The 17379-nt window shown below is 55.1% G+C and overlaps 5 protein-coding genes across 5 annotated transcripts; 3 read left to right on the forward strand and 2 right to left on the reverse strand.

Moving 5' to 3' along the window:
* Positions 1-512: 512 nt before the first annotated feature.
* Positions 513-2072, reverse strand: CDEST_02692 (Putative nuclear polyadenylated RNA-binding protein Nab2/ZC3H14; the record flags this gene model as incomplete). The annotated part of the gene is made up of 1 exon (XM_062918851.1): positions 513-2072. The coding sequence occupies one exon, from the start codon at positions 2070-2072 to the stop codon at positions 513-515; it is 1560 nt and encodes a 519-aa protein (XP_062774902.1).
* A 1491-nt stretch (positions 2073-3563) lies between these two features.
* On the forward strand, positions 3564-6632 carry CDEST_02693 (Putative glycoside hydrolase family 20, catalytic domain, glycoside hydrolase superfamily). Its single transcript, XM_062918852.1, has 2 exons — positions 3564-5981; positions 6029-6632. The coding sequence occupies exons 1-2, from the start codon at positions 4578-4580 to the stop codon at positions 6452-6454; spliced, it is 1830 nt and encodes a 609-aa protein (XP_062774903.1). The 5' UTR covers positions 3564-4577; the 3' UTR covers positions 6455-6632.
* Positions 6633-8820: 2188 nt separating this feature from the next.
* On the forward strand, positions 8821-11401 carry CDEST_02694 (Putative cytochrome P450). The gene is made up of 3 exons (XM_062918853.1): positions 8821-9268; positions 9372-9882; positions 9958-11401. Exons 1-3 carry the CDS (start codon positions 9097-9099, stop codon positions 10880-10882), a joined length of 1608 nt encoding a protein of 535 aa, XP_062774904.1. The 5' UTR covers positions 8821-9096; the 3' UTR covers positions 10883-11401.
* Positions 11402-11417: 16 nt separating this feature from the next.
* CDEST_02695 (Putative aminotransferase, class I/classII, pyridoxal phosphate-dependent transferase, major) lies at positions 11418-13873 on the reverse strand. Its single transcript, XM_062918854.1, has 4 exons — positions 13406-13873; positions 13314-13347; positions 12096-13258; positions 11418-11976 (listed from the first exon to the last, which is right to left on the reverse strand). Exons 1-4 carry the CDS (start codon positions 13736-13738, stop codon positions 11719-11721), a joined length of 1788 nt encoding a protein of 595 aa, XP_062774905.1. The 5' UTR covers positions 13739-13873; the 3' UTR covers positions 11418-11718.
* Positions 13874-14933: 1060 nt separating this feature from the next.
* On the forward strand, positions 14934-17149 carry CDEST_02696 (Putative glycoside hydrolase family 16, concanavalin A-like lectin/glucanase domain superfamily). Its single transcript, XM_062918855.1, has 3 exons — positions 14934-15205; positions 15289-15676; positions 15797-17149. The coding sequence occupies exons 1-3, from the start codon at positions 15182-15184 to the stop codon at positions 16807-16809; spliced, it is 1425 nt and encodes a 474-aa protein (XP_062774906.1). The 5' UTR covers positions 14934-15181; the 3' UTR covers positions 16810-17149.
* Positions 17150-17379: the final 230 nt, after the last annotated feature.

A 17379-nucleotide genomic window follows, 5' to 3' on the forward strand; every position in this document is an offset into this window, starting at 1 on the left:
CGAAGGCAAGCAATGGAACCGTCAGACGAGGCCAGAACAACTGCATTCGTCGCCCCAGATGCTCTCAGGGACCCTTAATCTCGAGATCCTCCCTGGGCTTGTATCGTGCCGGCTTGCCCGAAGCCACCTCTATACATGAATAGAACCATTGCACCCGCAAACGCCGAAAGTGCCGTACCGCTTTGGCCATACATCATCGTCCAATTATCATACAAGAAGTCGCCGCTCCCGTACCGCCGCTGTCTCTGGTCCCCTCCTTCCCGAGAAGCCCGTGGCGGCCCCAGAGTCGAGTGAATTCGCAATCCTCCTCCTAGGGTATAGCACACTTCCGATGTGAGACGTCATCCCGCGCTTGGCCAAATTCTTCACCCCATCCCCTCTTCCTTTTTTAAAGGTGAACCCTTCCACAGGAAGCAACGCTTCTTGCATGGTACAGCCTGTTCTTTAGTGTCCCTAGCATATGCCTATTCAGCGTTTGCTTCGCCACGTCCGTCCTGCAACCTTACGATCTCCTAACTGATGACCTCCTGAGCATTGCCTTGCTCCTGGTTGGGCGCATTCTCTGAATCGGGAAGTATCACTTCCGCCGGAGCGTTCGAGTCCACGAACTGACGCTCACTGACGTGATCATTGCTTCCATCGGCAGTCCAGACTTTGTCTTTGAAAACACCCTGTTGGCCTTCCTCATGGGTGTACATGCAATGAGGATTCTTGCAAGGGTTGAATCTACACTTGACCTTAACATGTGTAAATTTGCAACCCGAAGTCGTGCACCCTGCGCCGTTCCGACATAAGGGCATTTCGGGGTGCTTGAAGGGGCACCTCGGATTCGTACAATTCGGGAAGAACTTGCAATCTTGCTCGCTCTGATGAGCAAGCCTCGCCGCCGGAGAGGGGTGGCGACCGACACACTTCCGGTTTTTGCATGCAGCACCAAAGGTACACACATCGCCGATGTCGACTGTGGTGCCAGGTGGCGCCGCAGGGGATTGATGCGCAAACTTGCACTCCCTGTTGGTGCAGTGGAGGTTGTACTTGCAGACAGTTTCGTCGGGGTTGGGCGGTTCGCGCTTTGATTGCGACATTTCGACATCGTCTCCCTCGGCGCCTTCTCCCATTGCCGAATCTTGTTTATCCCTGGGATGCTGCTGACGGTTTCCAAAACCGCCACGGGAGTTTTGAGTGCGGTCGAAAAGTGACTTGCCTCCGCGGCGTCCGCCTCGCCCACCGGATTGGTTCATGAGCTGTTGTTGAAGCTGAGACATCATTTGTGCCTGTTGTTCCATCATCGCCATAAGGTCCATCTGCGAAGGTTGACCTTGCGGCGGCATCCCCCAAGCGGCAGCCATGGGGTTCATCCCAGGGGGTGCTCCATGCTGACCGTTCATGCCTGTCATTGCGTTCAGACCGGCTTGGATATTAACACCTCGGTTATTCATCGACCGTCCGCCGCGTCCCATGCCACCCCTAGGGCCCGTGGGGGGGCCACGGGCATGGGAGTTGATTCTGTCGTTGCCGCGAACGCGGTGAAGGACTGAGTCGCCTGACCTATCCATGGCCTTGGTCATGTGTCCGAGCATACGCTTCTCGCGAGCGCTTCCTCTCGGATTAGGGCCGTTTCGCATGGAGCGCGGGCCAGTCGGACTGCGGTGGGTTAATAAATGATGAGCTGCAGGGGCCAGGAGAGAGACGGACGCATTCAGTTCATTTCCATCGTTCGCACCCATATCGGTGTCGAAGTCGCCATTCCCCTGAGACATTCCTGACATGGCATCGTTGCCTGCGGGTTGGGAGCCATTCAGTTGGGCGTTGATTTGTTCTGCTTGTTGAAATAACCATGCCGCGAATTCCATGGCGCCAGAGTCTTCCGGACCGAGACCAAGAAGATCGGCTGAGAGCTCGGTGGCGATCTGCTCCTGCGTTCGACCGTTGACGAGCATGAGGATGATGTATTCGACGAGCGCGGCATCGTCGTCTGAGCCTGATGCCCAGCCGGCCTCGACGAGCTTCGGCTGGATGGCGGCGCTCAAGGCATCCGCCAGCGGGGTGTTGAGGACGACTTGGACGGTCATGATAATTGGCGCCGTTACGGCAAGTGTCGTGTCAAGCTTCGTGTGTAAATGCGAATCGTGGTTCGGTGTGTTTGGGGGAGAGTTAGAAGGCGGAACGCGTTGCTAGTCGGTGGTAAAAATCGTCAGTAACAACGCCGGGAAGTGCTGTCGGCGATGTCAATGCGAAAAGCGCGCAATAGTGTTGTGTTGCTTTCTTTTGGGTATATAGTAGGCAAGCGATCGTTGCGGGAAATAGGTTGTTGCAGGTCGACACGAGCAATAAGAGAATGTTGTGTATGATGGAGGAAGTGAATGGACACAAGTACGTGAGCCAGAGAACGTTCTTGGAGATGACGGAGAATTCAGCGAAAGACCCATAAATGTGTCTCTGATTGGACAACGATTCCTGGAAAGATCACGTGAGTCACTTATACCTAAGGTAGGCGTGCCGAAATTGTGTGGCAGTCAGCCACCTTCTGGCGGATTCCAAGTGTGGCTTGACTACCTAGTTCAGGCATATTATTCAGCGCAACGGCACTCCCTCCAGCCTCAATCCGGTGTCGCACCTGGAGGCGCCATCAAATAGTCGTCACGACCAGCCTAGGCTATCGCTAAAAATTGAATCCCCTCCTTCGATTAACGCCTTCTGATGATACCAAGGACTATTTCAGCCTCATGGCCGATACAATACACTGGGAATCTTTAGTAATTACTAAAGTAATGCATCCTACATGTCCACAAAGTCGTGGCTGTTCCGGAGGTCTGGCAGGCAAAGACGACAAAGACGACGAAGACGACGAAGGAGTGGAAGAGTCTGTTTCTTACGTTTCTGACTGTCGTAACGGGGGCGGCGGGCTGTCAATACTTGGATGTTAGACGCGGACTGCCAGATCCCTACCTTTGACGACACGCTACAGCGCAGCCGGGAGATCAGGTGCATATCCTGGTTGAAAGCCTGAAACTTGTCAGCTTCTCGCGGAACGGAAGTTTGATAAGATGGATTGGAGTTGATGGGGAATGAGGGTTACAAGCGTTCCAACTCTACCCAGCGCTGGCCAACCGCTGTGGGTTCCATGCACTACCTACCTACCAACCCTACCTAGCTAGGTACCTATGTATTAGGCGCTTGGCTCTGAGCCTTACCTTGGCTGCTTACTTGTAAGGGGTTATCACAGCTTCCACAAACTACAGAAATCCGACCCTGCATCATTGATCCCCGATCGAAAAGCTACTCTGGTAGCAGTAAGGTTTTCATCTGGAGTGGGTGCATTTTCCAGAAGACATTTCGTATTTCAGGCAAAGGGCAAGTTTGCGGTTGCGAGACCGAGTCTGTACCTCATCCTTGGCGTCTTGATTCAACAGAGACAAGCAGTCCAAGCTTAGAGCTTTCCGCCTGTTTATTGGCCGGTTTTTAGAGTTGATTGGCAGCTGGTGGCGTTCCCCGCCCTTGCTGCCCAGCTGTTGTTTACACTGACTCGGCTTACTCCTCCAATCTTCCCCTCTCCGCATCGTCTTCCCGCCTTGTCTGGATTGAGCTTGGGCACTTCCGATATCATTGTCCTGTCTTCCTTTGCCAGGTGTTTCCATCCTAAGAGACACTACCAGTGGTTTGCAGAAACCATCCCAACACTTTTGGCAAGCCGTCTTTACTTATCGACTGCGCCTACCCTCCTTCCGCTCGATGTACCCCCCCGACGTTGTACTGGTATCAAAGAAGGCACAGCCGCTATAATAGACAGTGACGCCCTGCGCTTCAGACTGTCTTCAAGGCATATTCCCTGTCGATTGCCTACCATTGACGAACCATTACCCGGCCTATCATTCTACATTCTACATTCCAGGAGCTGGAGGAGACCAGACATGTTGGATCGTACCATTACCCAGCACAGCAACGTCGGACTGCTGTAATCACGCTGTAAGACCTGCTTGCCGGTCTTCCAAGTTCCAGATCATACTGTTTCTTTTTCTTGCACGGCCCTATCAAACCGGTCCATCCTAAGGATATCCTCCACAATCAGCCAGCCCCCCTCCCGTCTTTTGCAGTCCCTAGTGTGGGTTATCGAGCGGACTCGGTCAACCTCAAAGTTTGACGTAACGTTGCTCCACGGATTGTCGCCACACCATTGCACCGCACCGGCCATTGGCCAGCCTTGTTCCCAACCACCATCCGTCATCTAGACTGGCTGCACTGTATCCACGAAGAAGGCAACGACACCTACAGAGAACGACCGTGACAACTGTTGCTGCGTTCTCGTATTCAGTCTTCTCCTGCAGCTCAAAGGTGACACAGAACAGTCGCCGTTCTGTTTGTCGGTGGCTGCGCGGTCTCTCTTTCCTCCTGTGTCAGAAGCTAGAAACAAGCCAAACACTGCGCAAGCACGACTGCGCCTTCCTTCAATACCCTAATTCATATAAAACAGTCTTGGTCCCTACCTGACTTTATTTTCTTTGGTCAAAATCTCTTTGTTTTGTTTTCTGAAACCCCCCTCCTTACTCACACGCAACCCCCATTCCATTCTTTTCACCATGCTGCCCACTTTCTTGTTCGTCTTCCTCCCCCTCTCCCTTACGCTGTCAACGGTCAATGCTGGTATCTGGCCAGCCCCCAAAAAACTCTCTACTGGCAAAAGTGTTCTTTTCATAAGCCAAACACTGGAAATCACATACAATGGGGGATCTGTACGCTGGCTTCCCTCTCCCAACCCCCCCGACGACGAGACACAGCATACTGAGACCTTCTTTAACGTGCAGCTGCCATACACTTATGGCTACAACCCAGCTCCAGGACCGACCTTCAACAGCAAAGACATCGTACAAGGTGGTGTTTCACGCGCTATGGGCGCCATCTTCCAGCAGAACTTTGTCCCATGGAAGTTCCATAAGAAAAATAGCGAGTTCGAGCCGGACGTCTATGCGACGGACAAGAAATCGGTCAAATCGTTGCAGATTACACAAACCGGCGAGGACAACCCAAACACATTCAAGCCAGCTGCCGGTGAGGTCGATGAATCGTACGCGCTGAATGTTACGGTGGACGGCTCGGCTACACTTGTAGCCAAGTCTTCTACTGGCGTTCTGAGAGGGCTCGAGACGTTTGTTCAACTCTTTTACCAGCACACGTCGGGCACTTCCTGGTATACCCCGCTGGCACCCGTTGCAATCGAAGATGCGCCAGAGTATTCCCACCGTGGGATTCTTATCGATGTGGCGCGAAACTTCTTTCCGGTACAAGACATCATGAGGGTTATCGACGCCATGTCTTGGAATAAACTCAATCGGATCCACATCCATGTCACGGACTCACAGTCATGGCCACTTGACATTCCTGCGATGCCTGATCTGTCTGCGAAGGGCGCCTACCGGAAGGGTTTATCCTACACACCAGAGGACCTCACGAAGATTCAAGAATATGCAGTCCACCGTGGGATCGAGCCGATCATCGAGATCGACATGCCAGGCCACATAGGCTCTGTCTCTTTCGCATATCCTGAGCTTATTGTTGCCTACAATGAGAAGCCATACCACTGGTGGTGCGTGGAGCCGCCTTGCGGTGCCTTCAAAATGAACGATACCAGGGTTGATGATTTCTTGGACAAGTTGTTTGATGACCTCCTGCCAAGAGTCAGCCCCTACTCGGCATACTTCCACACTGGTGGCGATGAGCTGAACAAGAACGACTCGATGCTGGACGAGGGCATCAGGTCTAACTCGAGCGAGGTCTTGCAGCCTCTTCTGCAGAAGTTCATGGACAAGAACCACGCACGAATCCGCAAGCATGGACTTGTACCATTTGTGTGGGAAGAGATGCCGCTCGAGTGGAACATCACTCTTGGCAACGACGTGGTGATCCAGTCATGGTTGGGAGGCGACTCTGTCAAGACTTTGACGAGCAGAGGCCACAAAGTAATCGACAGCAACTATAACTACTGGGTGAGTAGGTAATCTTGGGATCGGTGACTAGCTTACTGACAAGACAGTACGCCGATTGCGGCCGAGGACACTGGATGAACTTCGACAATGGGCTGGCATTTGAAACTTTTTTCCCATTTAACGACTGGTGCTCGCCGGCGAAGGGATGGCGACTCATGTATGCTCACAACCCCAGAGCAAACCTGACCGACGAGGAAGCAAAGCTCGTGCTTGGAGGCGAAGTGGCGGCTTGGAGTGAGTCGATTGATCCTATTAGTATCGACGGGATTCTTTGGCCGAGGGCTAGTGCGGCCGGCGAGGTGTTGTGGTCGGGCAGGCAGGATTCCTCGGGACGGAACAGAAGTCAGTACGACGCGGCGCCGAGACTGGCCGAGTTCAGGGAAAGAATGGTTGCCAGAGGAGTGAGGTCGGAGCCAGTTCAGATGACTTTCTGCACGCAGGGCGACGCGACCGAGTGCGGCTATCCCATGTAAGACCCCAGGAAGCAGCAACTGACCGAAGCTGTGACGAGGTTTCGTTTCTCTGTATAGGCCCAGGACGACAGGGTAGGCACAAAGCCTTGCTCACATTCCATACATGAGTATACCTTAATGTACATTTCTTAAGTCGGGGTTTACCCCCGACGACCAATAAAGTTACATGATTGATAGATTGCCTATTTCAGCGCCACGGTGAAAAAGAGGGTTTGGTCGCTTGCAAGTGGAGTATCTTAAAGACTGATCAACCTTCTCCCACCCGAGCCGCTGAGCCGGCAAGTGGGGCCCCGTGGGTGCCCGGGACCATTCCGCTGGACCAAATTTTCGTCCGGATGCCTAGGATACGACCTAGTGCGTGTCCGGAGACTCTGTACATTGTATGTACTGTCTGTGGCGAACCCAACAACTTTCACGCTCGTAGAGGGGAAGGAATTGCTACCTACTGTTGGTGAAAGTGGCAATTTACGAGGCTTCGGTTGCACGCGTCAACACGTACTTACCCAGGGGTCAGCTGTGCAGCGAACGACTGGTTATGGAGTCGCGAAAAATGCGAGTGGTCCTGACCCTTTGAACATTCGCCCTATCCGAACCCTCCACTAGTAGCATCCCACATCGACGCCACTGGCTTGAGCCGTTTCGGTAGTGAATTGCTGTATCATGCTGCTGTGCGGCGCGCGTGCTAGTGGGGCCAGAGGGCATGGGTTTGGCAGAGCTGGACGAGGGGCAAGCAGCCATTCGACGATGGAGGTAGGGGTATGCGGCATTTGCGGGGAAAGCTTGGGACTTGAAGGACTCCGTAATCCGCCCCTCTGTGGAGACCACGGTTGGTTGTGACAGCAAGATTCCCTTTCTGGGTATTCAGATCGCCGTGGAGACCCGTCCTGTGCTATCCTTTCCGCCGAGTTGGATTTTGTGGGGCGTCCAGTCAGATCATAGCCGCTGAGCAGAATGCGAAAAAGGGAGGTGTTGATGTCCGGGTGACAGAACGATGGCGGAGGGTATCGAATCGCGCTACTGAAATGTGTTGTTAGATGAGGTGTATAATTTAGGAAGGAAAAGTACGTAGAAACTGGAGGCGTTGGCCGTTTTGAGAAAGCTTCCGCGTGGTTTGATGCGATCAATTGGATATCAGGTCGCGGCAACAGTGCACGTTACTCTACACACTGCAGCAGAGTGTTTCCTGGTGCCTTTTTCCCGATGGGTTTTCTCCGTGACAGGGAGGTCATGTGGAAATTCGAATGACGGCGCAAAACGTTAGGGTAGAAATTGTCTCTTACCTCGGCATGAGGTGACGAATCGGCCCTTGCAGGCCTTTTCCCAATTATTATCACTTTCAACTTTTTCACTTTCTCTTACCCCCCTCCTGATAACCAGCACCTCCGCATCTTCAATCTTTATAGTTTTACGTCCTCGCTTCTCCGTCCGGGTGAAACGTCTGACAATTGGGCAGCGCAAACGCATGCTTGCTTCACCATGCATACTTTGTACGATCAGTATAGCGGGGGGGGTGTCTGTCATCCCTTCAAGATCGGGTCTCCCACTACTCCTTGCATACTTTCGTCTCTTCCAACTTGGACGCGTCTGCAAACGTTCAAAGACGCCAATTTTAAACTGAGATTACCACCGCGACTGCTGCCATTAATGCACGTGTAGGATAGCTGGCACTCGTCTCCTTGTCTTGATTCCCGGATAAGCCCCCCAGAAAGTTCGTTTGGCTCAGCGACGCTACTGAACTACTGTCGTACAAACTACCTCTTCCTACCCATGTTTTGCGTGGTATTGCCCGTCAATTGGTTACACCGCCGCGGGATGGCGTAGTAAACGTTCCTCGCTTGTGATGGTGAAGAAGACACAGGAACATGGGATGTACACTCCACCATTGCTCCCATGCCATGTGGCTTTGACGCGGCCGCTAGTACACGGAAGGGTAAGTGTTTCGGCGGTGGGGAATGACATACGCGAAGGTTTCTCATGGATGACTGCTTTGGGTCATCTTGGCATCTCGCCGCTGTTTGGCATTGTCATGCTCCTCCCCGGGCCACATGGAGCACATGCACTACATCAGTACCCACCTGGTCGATACTACAGGTGGGTCCCTACAGGCCGCTTCCGAGGTTTTCGTCACCAGTGTCCAACCTGTGGACAGACTAGGCAGGTTGGATCCAGTATCCATACATCAAGTGGAGGTCTGGGAATGGGAGTCTCGAACCCGTGGCGGCCACTGCTTTCATACAGCTCTAAGCTCATTCGATACATACTACTTCTGGTCTCACACCCTTTCTGCACCCAGACTTCAGACGGTTGTGCCCATCTCTTCCGCATCCGATTCCCCTTTTCTTTGCTCTGCTCTCTCCAAGTCGGATCTTTGATTTGTCCCGTCGCTCCGGTGCAATCGTCATCTACTACTTCATCCGCCATTGCGCCATTCTCGAACACGAGATCTTGCCTGGGGCTCTTCCTCATCCCACCACCGTGCGCCGTAACGACGCACTTACACGATTTCGAGTACTCCTCGAACTATCAATTACCCTACTAAAGTCTAGCTCTCACGTACCCTTTCGAGACGCCACTACGCACCGTTCCCAATCTTCTTATCGCAAGGGTCTCCTCCAAACACCGTCATCTAGGATTCACTCACCATGGGCTTGGTGGAAAACGTTATTGAGAATGTCAACCTGAAGGTGGTTGTTGTATTCGGCGTCGTAGCCTGGTGGTTGTGGGTTGCCGTCAAGCGGTTCGATGAGACCATCCGATTGCGCCGTTTGGCGCCTGGCGTGCGTGGTCAATCACTCAATGCCCGTCTTCCTGGCGGTAAGTCACACTCTCTAGTCAAGTTCATGGGAATGCTGCATTTGCAGTGACCATGTGTCACATTGAAGCTTGTGAATTTTGGCCCATTAATACATCTCCTCAGGCATCGATTTCATCTTCAAGGCCGTCCGGGGGACCATGAAACACAAGAACGTCGAGTTTTGGGAGGATATGCTCTCCGCGGTAAAGGGATGGACCGGCGAGAAGAGGGTTCTCGGCATGCGCATCGTCTTCACTGCCGAGCCCGAGAACATCAAAGCCATCCTGGCCACCCAGTTCTCCGACTACGGCAAAGGCCAGCCCTTCCACGAGGAGTGGAAGGAGTTCCTCGGCGACAGCATCTTCACCACCGACGGCGACCAGTGGCACGCCAGCCGCCAGCTCATCCGGCCCCAGTTCATCAAGGACCGTGTCAGTGACCTGCACACATTTGAGTCCCACATCCAGACCCTCTTCAAGGCCATCGCCAACGGCGGCGCCGTCAACGGCGAGGACCAGCACGTCAACTTGGATGCCGTCGACGGCAAAGTCCTGGATATCTCGGAGCTATTCTTCCGTTACACCCTCGATGTGGCCACTGACTTTCTCCTGGGCCAGGACGTGAAGTCGCTTTCGTAAGCCACCCTCCCCCTTTTCCCCCACATGTGTAAAGCGCAGTTGGATTGGAAGCTAACACACAACCTGTTTAGCACCCCCAGACAGGAGTTCGCTGAAGCTTTCAACGAAGTCCAACGAGTCCAGAACATAATCGCACGCGCTAACAAGCTGAAGCCCTTTGTACCCCTCTTCTCGTTTCGGTCCGGCCTAAAGGTCATTAACGGATTTGTTAACAAGTTCATTGAGAGGGCGCTCCGCCTCAGCCCTGAGGAGCTCGCCTCCAAGACCAAATCCGACCAGGGCTACACCTTCCTCCACGAGCTTGCCAGCTTCACCCGCGACCGCAAGGTCCTCCGCGACCAGCTCGTCGCCGTCCTTCTCGCCGGCCGCGACACCACGGCTTCCTCTCTCTCCTGGACTCTATACGAGCTGGGCCGCCACCCGGAAGTCGTCACCCGATTGCGCGCTGAGATCATCGAACAGGTCGGTCCAGACCGCGCCCCGACGTACGCCGATCTCAAGAACATGAAGTACCTCCAGAACATCATGAACGAGACCCTGCGCCTGTATCCCGTGGTCCCCTTCAACGTTCGCCTGGCCCTTAAGGACACCACGCTCCCCGTTGGCGGCGGTCCGGATGGCACGCTTCCCCTGGCCGTTTGCAAGGACACGCCAATCGGATACTCGACCCTCCTCATGCAGCGGCGCGAGGACTTGTACCCGCCCGTCTCGGAGACCTTTGCGCACCCGAGCGATTTCTCCCCCGATCGCTGGTTCCACTGGCAGCCGAAGCCATGGACGTATATCCCCTTCAACGGTGGCCCGCGCATTTGCATCGGTCAGCAATTTGCCCTGACAGAGATGAGCTACACGCTCTGCCGCCTGTTTCAGAGATTTGAAAGAATCGAGAGCCATATGGACGCCGTCGATAGCGGGGAACCGACGCTCAAGGCTGAGATTGTGCTACAGCCCGGAGATGGCGTCAAAGTTGCTTTCTGGCAGGCGAAACAGGGCTAAGCGATATCAACAACTTACCCCAGGGAGTATTTTCTTTTCCGGCGTAACGGCAACAAACGAGGAAGCACTAGGGACGATTTCTTTATCGAGAGATTAATGGCGGCGAAACGGTATTTAAAAAGCATTCACCACAGAAGAACCAGGCTGGCGAATGTGGTCATGCAGATCAAAGTCATGAGGTTGAATTAAGCCTCGTTGCCCCCTACAGTGCGGCTCAGCTGCATCTTGGCCTCCGTTTCAGTACACGACGAGAGGACTATGAGAAAGGCAAAGTGACCATACGATAGGGTGGCTGGTATCTTACGTGTATTATCGTGCGCTGCGGCGCGGGATGGCTGCTGACGTGCATGGGTGGTTGATTCCTTTACGATACGGCGCCGGATGTGTGATTGGTCCAATCAGGCGCAGCATTGCACGGAGTACGTGGATCGGGCAGCCGGGTTTTCGAGGATGGGTATGAGAATGTACAACAGGATCTGGATGTGCACCGGATAGTTTCTGCGTTGTTATCGCGTGGGCAGGTTGAGGAAGGGCGAGATTCTCATTTCGGATAATCGCCACTAAAAAGTTGACTGACACATCACGCTGTTCGTAATGTAGAGAGATGTCTAATCCAATATTTCCATGACTTCCATAACTGATGAGCTAAACCATCCGGCATGCGACGTAAGCCCGATGACCAACGACATCCAACGACCTTTCGCCTCTTGAAACACGAAGAACGATGCCCGTCTACCCCATACCAGACGCGAAGATGCTTGACCAGATGGTTGATTCGAAACCAAGTCAAATGCTCGCCCAACACAACAAGAAACGACAAACCCCTCCCAAGGAAATCAACCAAGACGGAAGCTCTCCTTGATGGCAGCGCCCAGCCGCTGGATGGCCTCGTCCATGTCCTTCTCACTGGCCGAGGCGAAGGTGGCACGGAAGAAGAGGTCGTTGAGCGGCGTGTCCTGCTCGGTTCGGAACCACGACCCACGGGCGCAGAGGACGCCCTTGTCGATGCAAGAGTTGAATATCTCCTCTTCGACCTCGAGCAGCGGGCGAGAGGGGCCGTCAGGGTGGGCGGAGTGGTCGATCTTGAGCCACAACTAAATAGCACGCGAAGCAAATCAGTAGGAGAGTTCACGGGTAAATGAGGCATGGCTCGGCCGTGTATGGTGGGCGAAATAGAGAGCCGAGCGCGACTTGGAGGTGGAAAGGGACTTACAAACATGCCGGCAGCAGGTGGTGTCCAGCTCACGATGTCGCGAGGGAGATGCTTCTCGCACGCCGCGAGGAGCCAGTCACGGCGCTTGGTGTACTCCATGCGCAAGTTCATGAGCCACTGCAGGTACCCCTCGTGACCCCACGTCTCGTCCAGCAGCTTCCAGACCGCGACCTGCGAGAACCCAGAGGGCCCCTGGTTCGCAACCTCGGCGTGGCGGATGAAGCGCTCAATGACCTGCGCCGACGCCGTCACCCATCCGAGGCGGGATCCCGGCACGAGGACCTTGGAGAATGAGTCCATGCGCAGCACGCGGCCGTCCGTGTCCATGCTCAAGAGCGAGGGGATCAGCGTCCCGAGGAACTCGGACACGGAGGCCGGGGGAGGCACCGAGGGGGCGTCCGGGCCGGTGTACGGCTGCATCTGAAGGAAGTAGTAGGGTTCGTCTTCGATTATGTACAGGTCGTGCTTCTGAGCCACGGCGTAAATAGCACGTCTCCGGGCGGCCGACTGCGTCGCGCCCGTGGGGTTCTGTCCCGAGGGCACGGTGTAAAGCAGGTGAGGCTTGCGGCGGTTGCCACGGGCCGCGGGGTTCCAGTCCGTGAGAATTTCGTCCATGGCCTCCGGAAGCAGGCCCTCGGCATCGACGGGGACGCCGACGGCCTTGACGCCGAGCGGTGAGATGGTCTCGAGCGCCGTGGAGAAGCTGTACTCCTCGGTGAGGACCGAGTCTTTGCGGTCCTTGTCGCAGAACATGCGGAGCGTCTGCTCGAGGGCGGCTGTGCTGCCAACGGTCTGGCAGCACTGCCAGTCGGCGTAGGGGGGGCTGTAGACGAGCTCGGTATGCTCGGTGACGAAGCGCATCATCTGCGCTGAGCCGGTGGACTGGGTGTAGTTGAGGGCGATGGAGAGGTCGTACTCGGCGTTTGGCTGGTCCGGGTCGCGAGTGTCATACTTGCCGATGGTGAGAACCTGGCCCGAGGATATGGTCTCTGCCTCGGAGAAGTGTGGGGCCTGGGGGACCCGGACGGAGAGCTCGGCAAAGGGGAAGTAGGCGCTCGAGGGGAGGCCGCCACCGAGAGAAATAAGGCCGGGCTTCTTGAGGTGGCGAGCGGCCTGCTTCAGGGAGCAGGGGTGGCGGGAGAGGGATTCCGGTGATAGATGATCTGGATATGACGGGTGAGTGAGCGGAGGATACAATGCAAGGGAGAGCGAGCTTACGGTCCCATCGCTTCGCCTGGGGCTTGCCCACAACCTTTCGATGAGTGTTAGCATACTTAAAATGAAGGTCTCGAAATAGGTGTTTAGCATACGGGAGCCTTGAACATGTCACTATCTGACGCCGCAGCCACGCCCGCTATCAGCTTGCCGGCCTTGGCCCTACGTTCGCGGACGCCATCGAATGGCGAGGGCTTCTGTCTCTTCTCGAAGACGGCCTTACTCTCAGCAGGAACGGCTTCCGCTACTGACCTGTCACCCCTCTTTGAGTGAAATGAATGCTGGGTAAGGGGTACGAGTGTCACGGAGGCCGACCCTAGGTGCTGGAGCCGGAAGTCTGTAAGTCGAGATGACTGGGTGTTTGATAGGGAACCAGCGGTCCGGGGAAGCGAGCCATAGAGGCCATGACGAGCGGCTCTCACATACATGACGATCAGTTGTGTATCAAGGGGGGCGAGTTGGTGGAAGATTCAAATCCTATCGTGAGGATTGTGATTGTTATTTCTGGACTCTTGTGCTAAAGGTCGTGTCGTTCAACAGGAGTTCAAGGTAAAGGGCGAAAGGCGTCATAAGGCGCATCTGACACTTGAATGGGGGGGGTGGTGGGGCCACCCGCAGCTACCCGCAGCTACCCATGCCATGCCCCCTTCCCGCATGGTGCTACCAATGTTTAGGTGATTAGGGGTCCCTGACCGCCGCGGGGGTCGTGAACGGTCTCAAGTATTCAATAGCCGGAACAATCGGCATTTGAGCCGTGTCTGAAGTGGAAGGAAGGCGCGAGGAGGCGAGTAGGCCGCCGACTTGACCGGGAAAGATTGCGCAATGCCGGTCGCGGGGGGTGGGTGGGCGGGAGAGAGGCCGGTTCGGATCTAGGTGGGCCGGTCACCTAAGGACCGATCCAAAATGGCTTCAGTCAATTGTTGGCGGCCGGACCCAGAGCTTGCGGGAATTGGCTCGGGCATCGAAAAGAGTACGGGCTCCCGACTCGGGGCAGAACGATCTGGCCATGCCTGGAAGAGTTATTCATCAAACAGCCTGCAGTCCAGGTCAACGATGTCATTCTATTCTGTGAAGGGCCCAAAGCTCTTCGAGTTCAACGCCAGCGCACCTCCGCCCAAGACAGTGCAACGGCTCCCACCTCGGCCCCCGCGCATCACGCGTCACGTCGATGAAGTGTCACCGGCGGCGTCCGAGACACCTGTCGGTGGGCTTGCGCTGGCGTTATGAATCCGTGTGCTGGCATCAACGTACTCGCCAGAAACCCAGAGAAAACCCCTGTCCCACAAACAAGACGAGTCCTCGCGGGCCGAGCACGGCGGCTCCCCGTTGATTGTTCTTCTGCCTGACACATCATCACAGACAGATTAGATGGCAGCGCCCCTTCTGTATCTACTTCTGTGCAAATAGGAGGGTCTTCTTGCACGGGCTTCTTCAATCCTGACACCAGAACAGACGGGGCCGGCGCCAAGGTTTGCGTGGGCCCCCAGCCACCCGTCTACCTCGCCAGCCACGCTATTTTCAGCGCTATTTTCAACCCAATCACAAGCCGTGGATTCGTCCCAACCCCCGCTCGTCTCAACATCCTTCTGCCGGAGCCAATCCGTGTTGGACGGACAACGAACAAGGAACAACACGGCGTAGGTACGGATATTGTACGAAGAAAATCTGCTGGCTGTTCGTGGGCCAAGGGCTAAACTTTTCGAATACTTGTCCCTTCACTTGCAGTATCTTCAGATCCCCACACACCACACACACACCCGCTTAGCAGTCTAGGCGGCGCCGCGGCACGCGCATGGGGTCGTTTGGGCTTCCAAGGCCCTTGGGTCTTGGGAAACCAAGAAGAGAGGAGCCCGAGAGCCTTGCACGGCCCGATGACGCTACTGCAGCTGCCAATGGTCAGTCAGTGGCTGGACGTAACATGGAACCTGCAGAGCCATATAACTAACTGCTGCCATCTATCAGGGGCCCGCCCATGTAGCGTGTGTTCTTTGCTCCTGCTCTTCTCTATTTGTACTCACGTCTTGGGCCCTGGTGTTACTCAAGGCTCGAGTGCGACGTGCCACGGACTTACACGGATCCTTGCTTGCTTCTTCCGCCTGTGACGTCGTCAGCTCTACCTCCCCTGTGGTCTGACTTGGAGAATAATCTCCCCCAGTGGGAAGCTCTTTCTCGCTCACTCACTTCGCTATTACTCTTGACTTCCCTCAAGTCTTGTAGTAGTGCATCCCCTTTTACTCTCTTCCGGCGGCGTGACACTTCTCTACGCACGCAAACCCGCACGATGCACTTAAGGACATTGTTTGCCGCCGCGTTGGCAACAACGGTATCGGCGCAGACGTATTCATCATGCAATCCTCTTCACCAAAGTAAGCAGTCTCACCAGTCGTCACACACACACACACACACACACACACACACACACACACACACACACACGAATCCCTAACGCGCATGAATTTGATACTCGTATACTGACTGCTTCATAGCAACTTGTCCCGCGAACACAGCCCTAGGCATGGCCATTCACGTCGACTTCACACAGGGCGCCGTCAACTCTTTCGCCGCCTCCGGAAACCCAACTTACGGGGATGACGGCGTCACCTTTTCTGTCGCCGCCTCGGGCCAGGCCCCCCAGCTCATGTCGCTCTTCTATATCATGTTCGGCCGCGTCGAGATCACGCTCAAGGCCGCCACCGGCGCGGGAATCGTCAGCTCCCTCGTCCTGCAGTCCGACACCCTCGACGAAATCGACATGGAGTGGCTTGGCGCCGATCCGACAGAGGTGCAGTCCAACTACTTCGGCAAAGGTGACGTGACGACGTACAACCGCGGCCAGTTCCACCAGACGGATAACAATCAGGAAAAGTTTATGAAGTACACCATCGACTGGACCTCGGAGCGCATTGTCTTCTCCGTCGACGGCACCGTCGTACGCACCCTGACTGAGGCCGAGGCCGACGAGAACCAGTATCCGCAGTCGCCGATGCAGGTCAAGTTCGGCTCCTGGTCGGGAGGCGACCCGGCCAACGCCCCAGGGACCATCGACTGGGCCCGCGGGCCGACGGACTTCAGCAAGGGGCCCTTCCACATGGTTGTCAAGGACGTCTCCATCACCGACTACTCGACCGGCAAGGAGTACAAGTACACCGATACCTCGGGCAACTGGGGCTCCATCCAGGCCGTCGACGGCCAGGTCAATGGAAACCTCGGCAAGGCGGGCCAAGTCACGTATACGGCTAGTGCAGCCGCCGAGACGGGCTCGCCCGCGCCGACGGTACCTAGAGGCGGTATTGGCGCCGACGAGTCTGCCACCGCGACGCAGACGGGCTGGCCGTGGGTCGCCAGCGCGAGGCCGACCGGCGGCTCCGTGCCGGATGGCTGGCGCATGAACTCCGAGGGCAAGATCATCCCGGACGGCGCTGGGGTATCGGTACGCCCCCAATGCTTGACCATTTTGGCGTCTTTTGTTCTTGGTGTTGTCGCCTTGGCTGGGCGCTAAATATTCATGATACCCATCGGAATGAAGGGTTCGAAAGAGAGGAGAAGGCAAATAAGGGCAATCCAGGTCTCACGAGTCGTAATGAATACGTACATACCAGCAATTGGATTTCAGCGGGGGACATAGAAAACGGTGGTTACACACGGACAGGGCTTTTTGCATAACATGGCGTTTCAAGGAGAATTATTCGAATTCTATGTTTGAATGGAAAATATCGACGGAATCAGGTGCAAGCATATGAGATAGATATAGTGTACTATATGTAGCCAAGTCATCTCGAAAAGAACAGGAGTATGGCCTGTGAAATGATTATACCATACTACATTGATGTAGAGAGATCGATTATATTTTCAGCTGGAAACTAGTGTTGTGACGATGGTGCACATGCACGGAGTAACGGTGGAGCTGTCAAGCAACATAGGCTAGCTTTTCTCCCTTCGACCATCAAGCGGCGTTGTGGCAGAGTGGTCTAATGCGCAAGACTAGAAATCTTGTTCCTTCGGGAGCGTCTGTTCGAATCAGGCCAACGTCGATTCTTTTGCTTTTTAGACCAATACTAGCTCTCATCGC

The sequence above is a fragment of the Colletotrichum destructivum genome, chromosome 2 (assembly GCF_034447905.1).
Source record: "Colletotrichum destructivum chromosome 2, complete sequence".
NCBI lineage: Eukaryota > Fungi > Ascomycota > Sordariomycetes > Glomerellales > Glomerellaceae > Colletotrichum > Colletotrichum destructivum.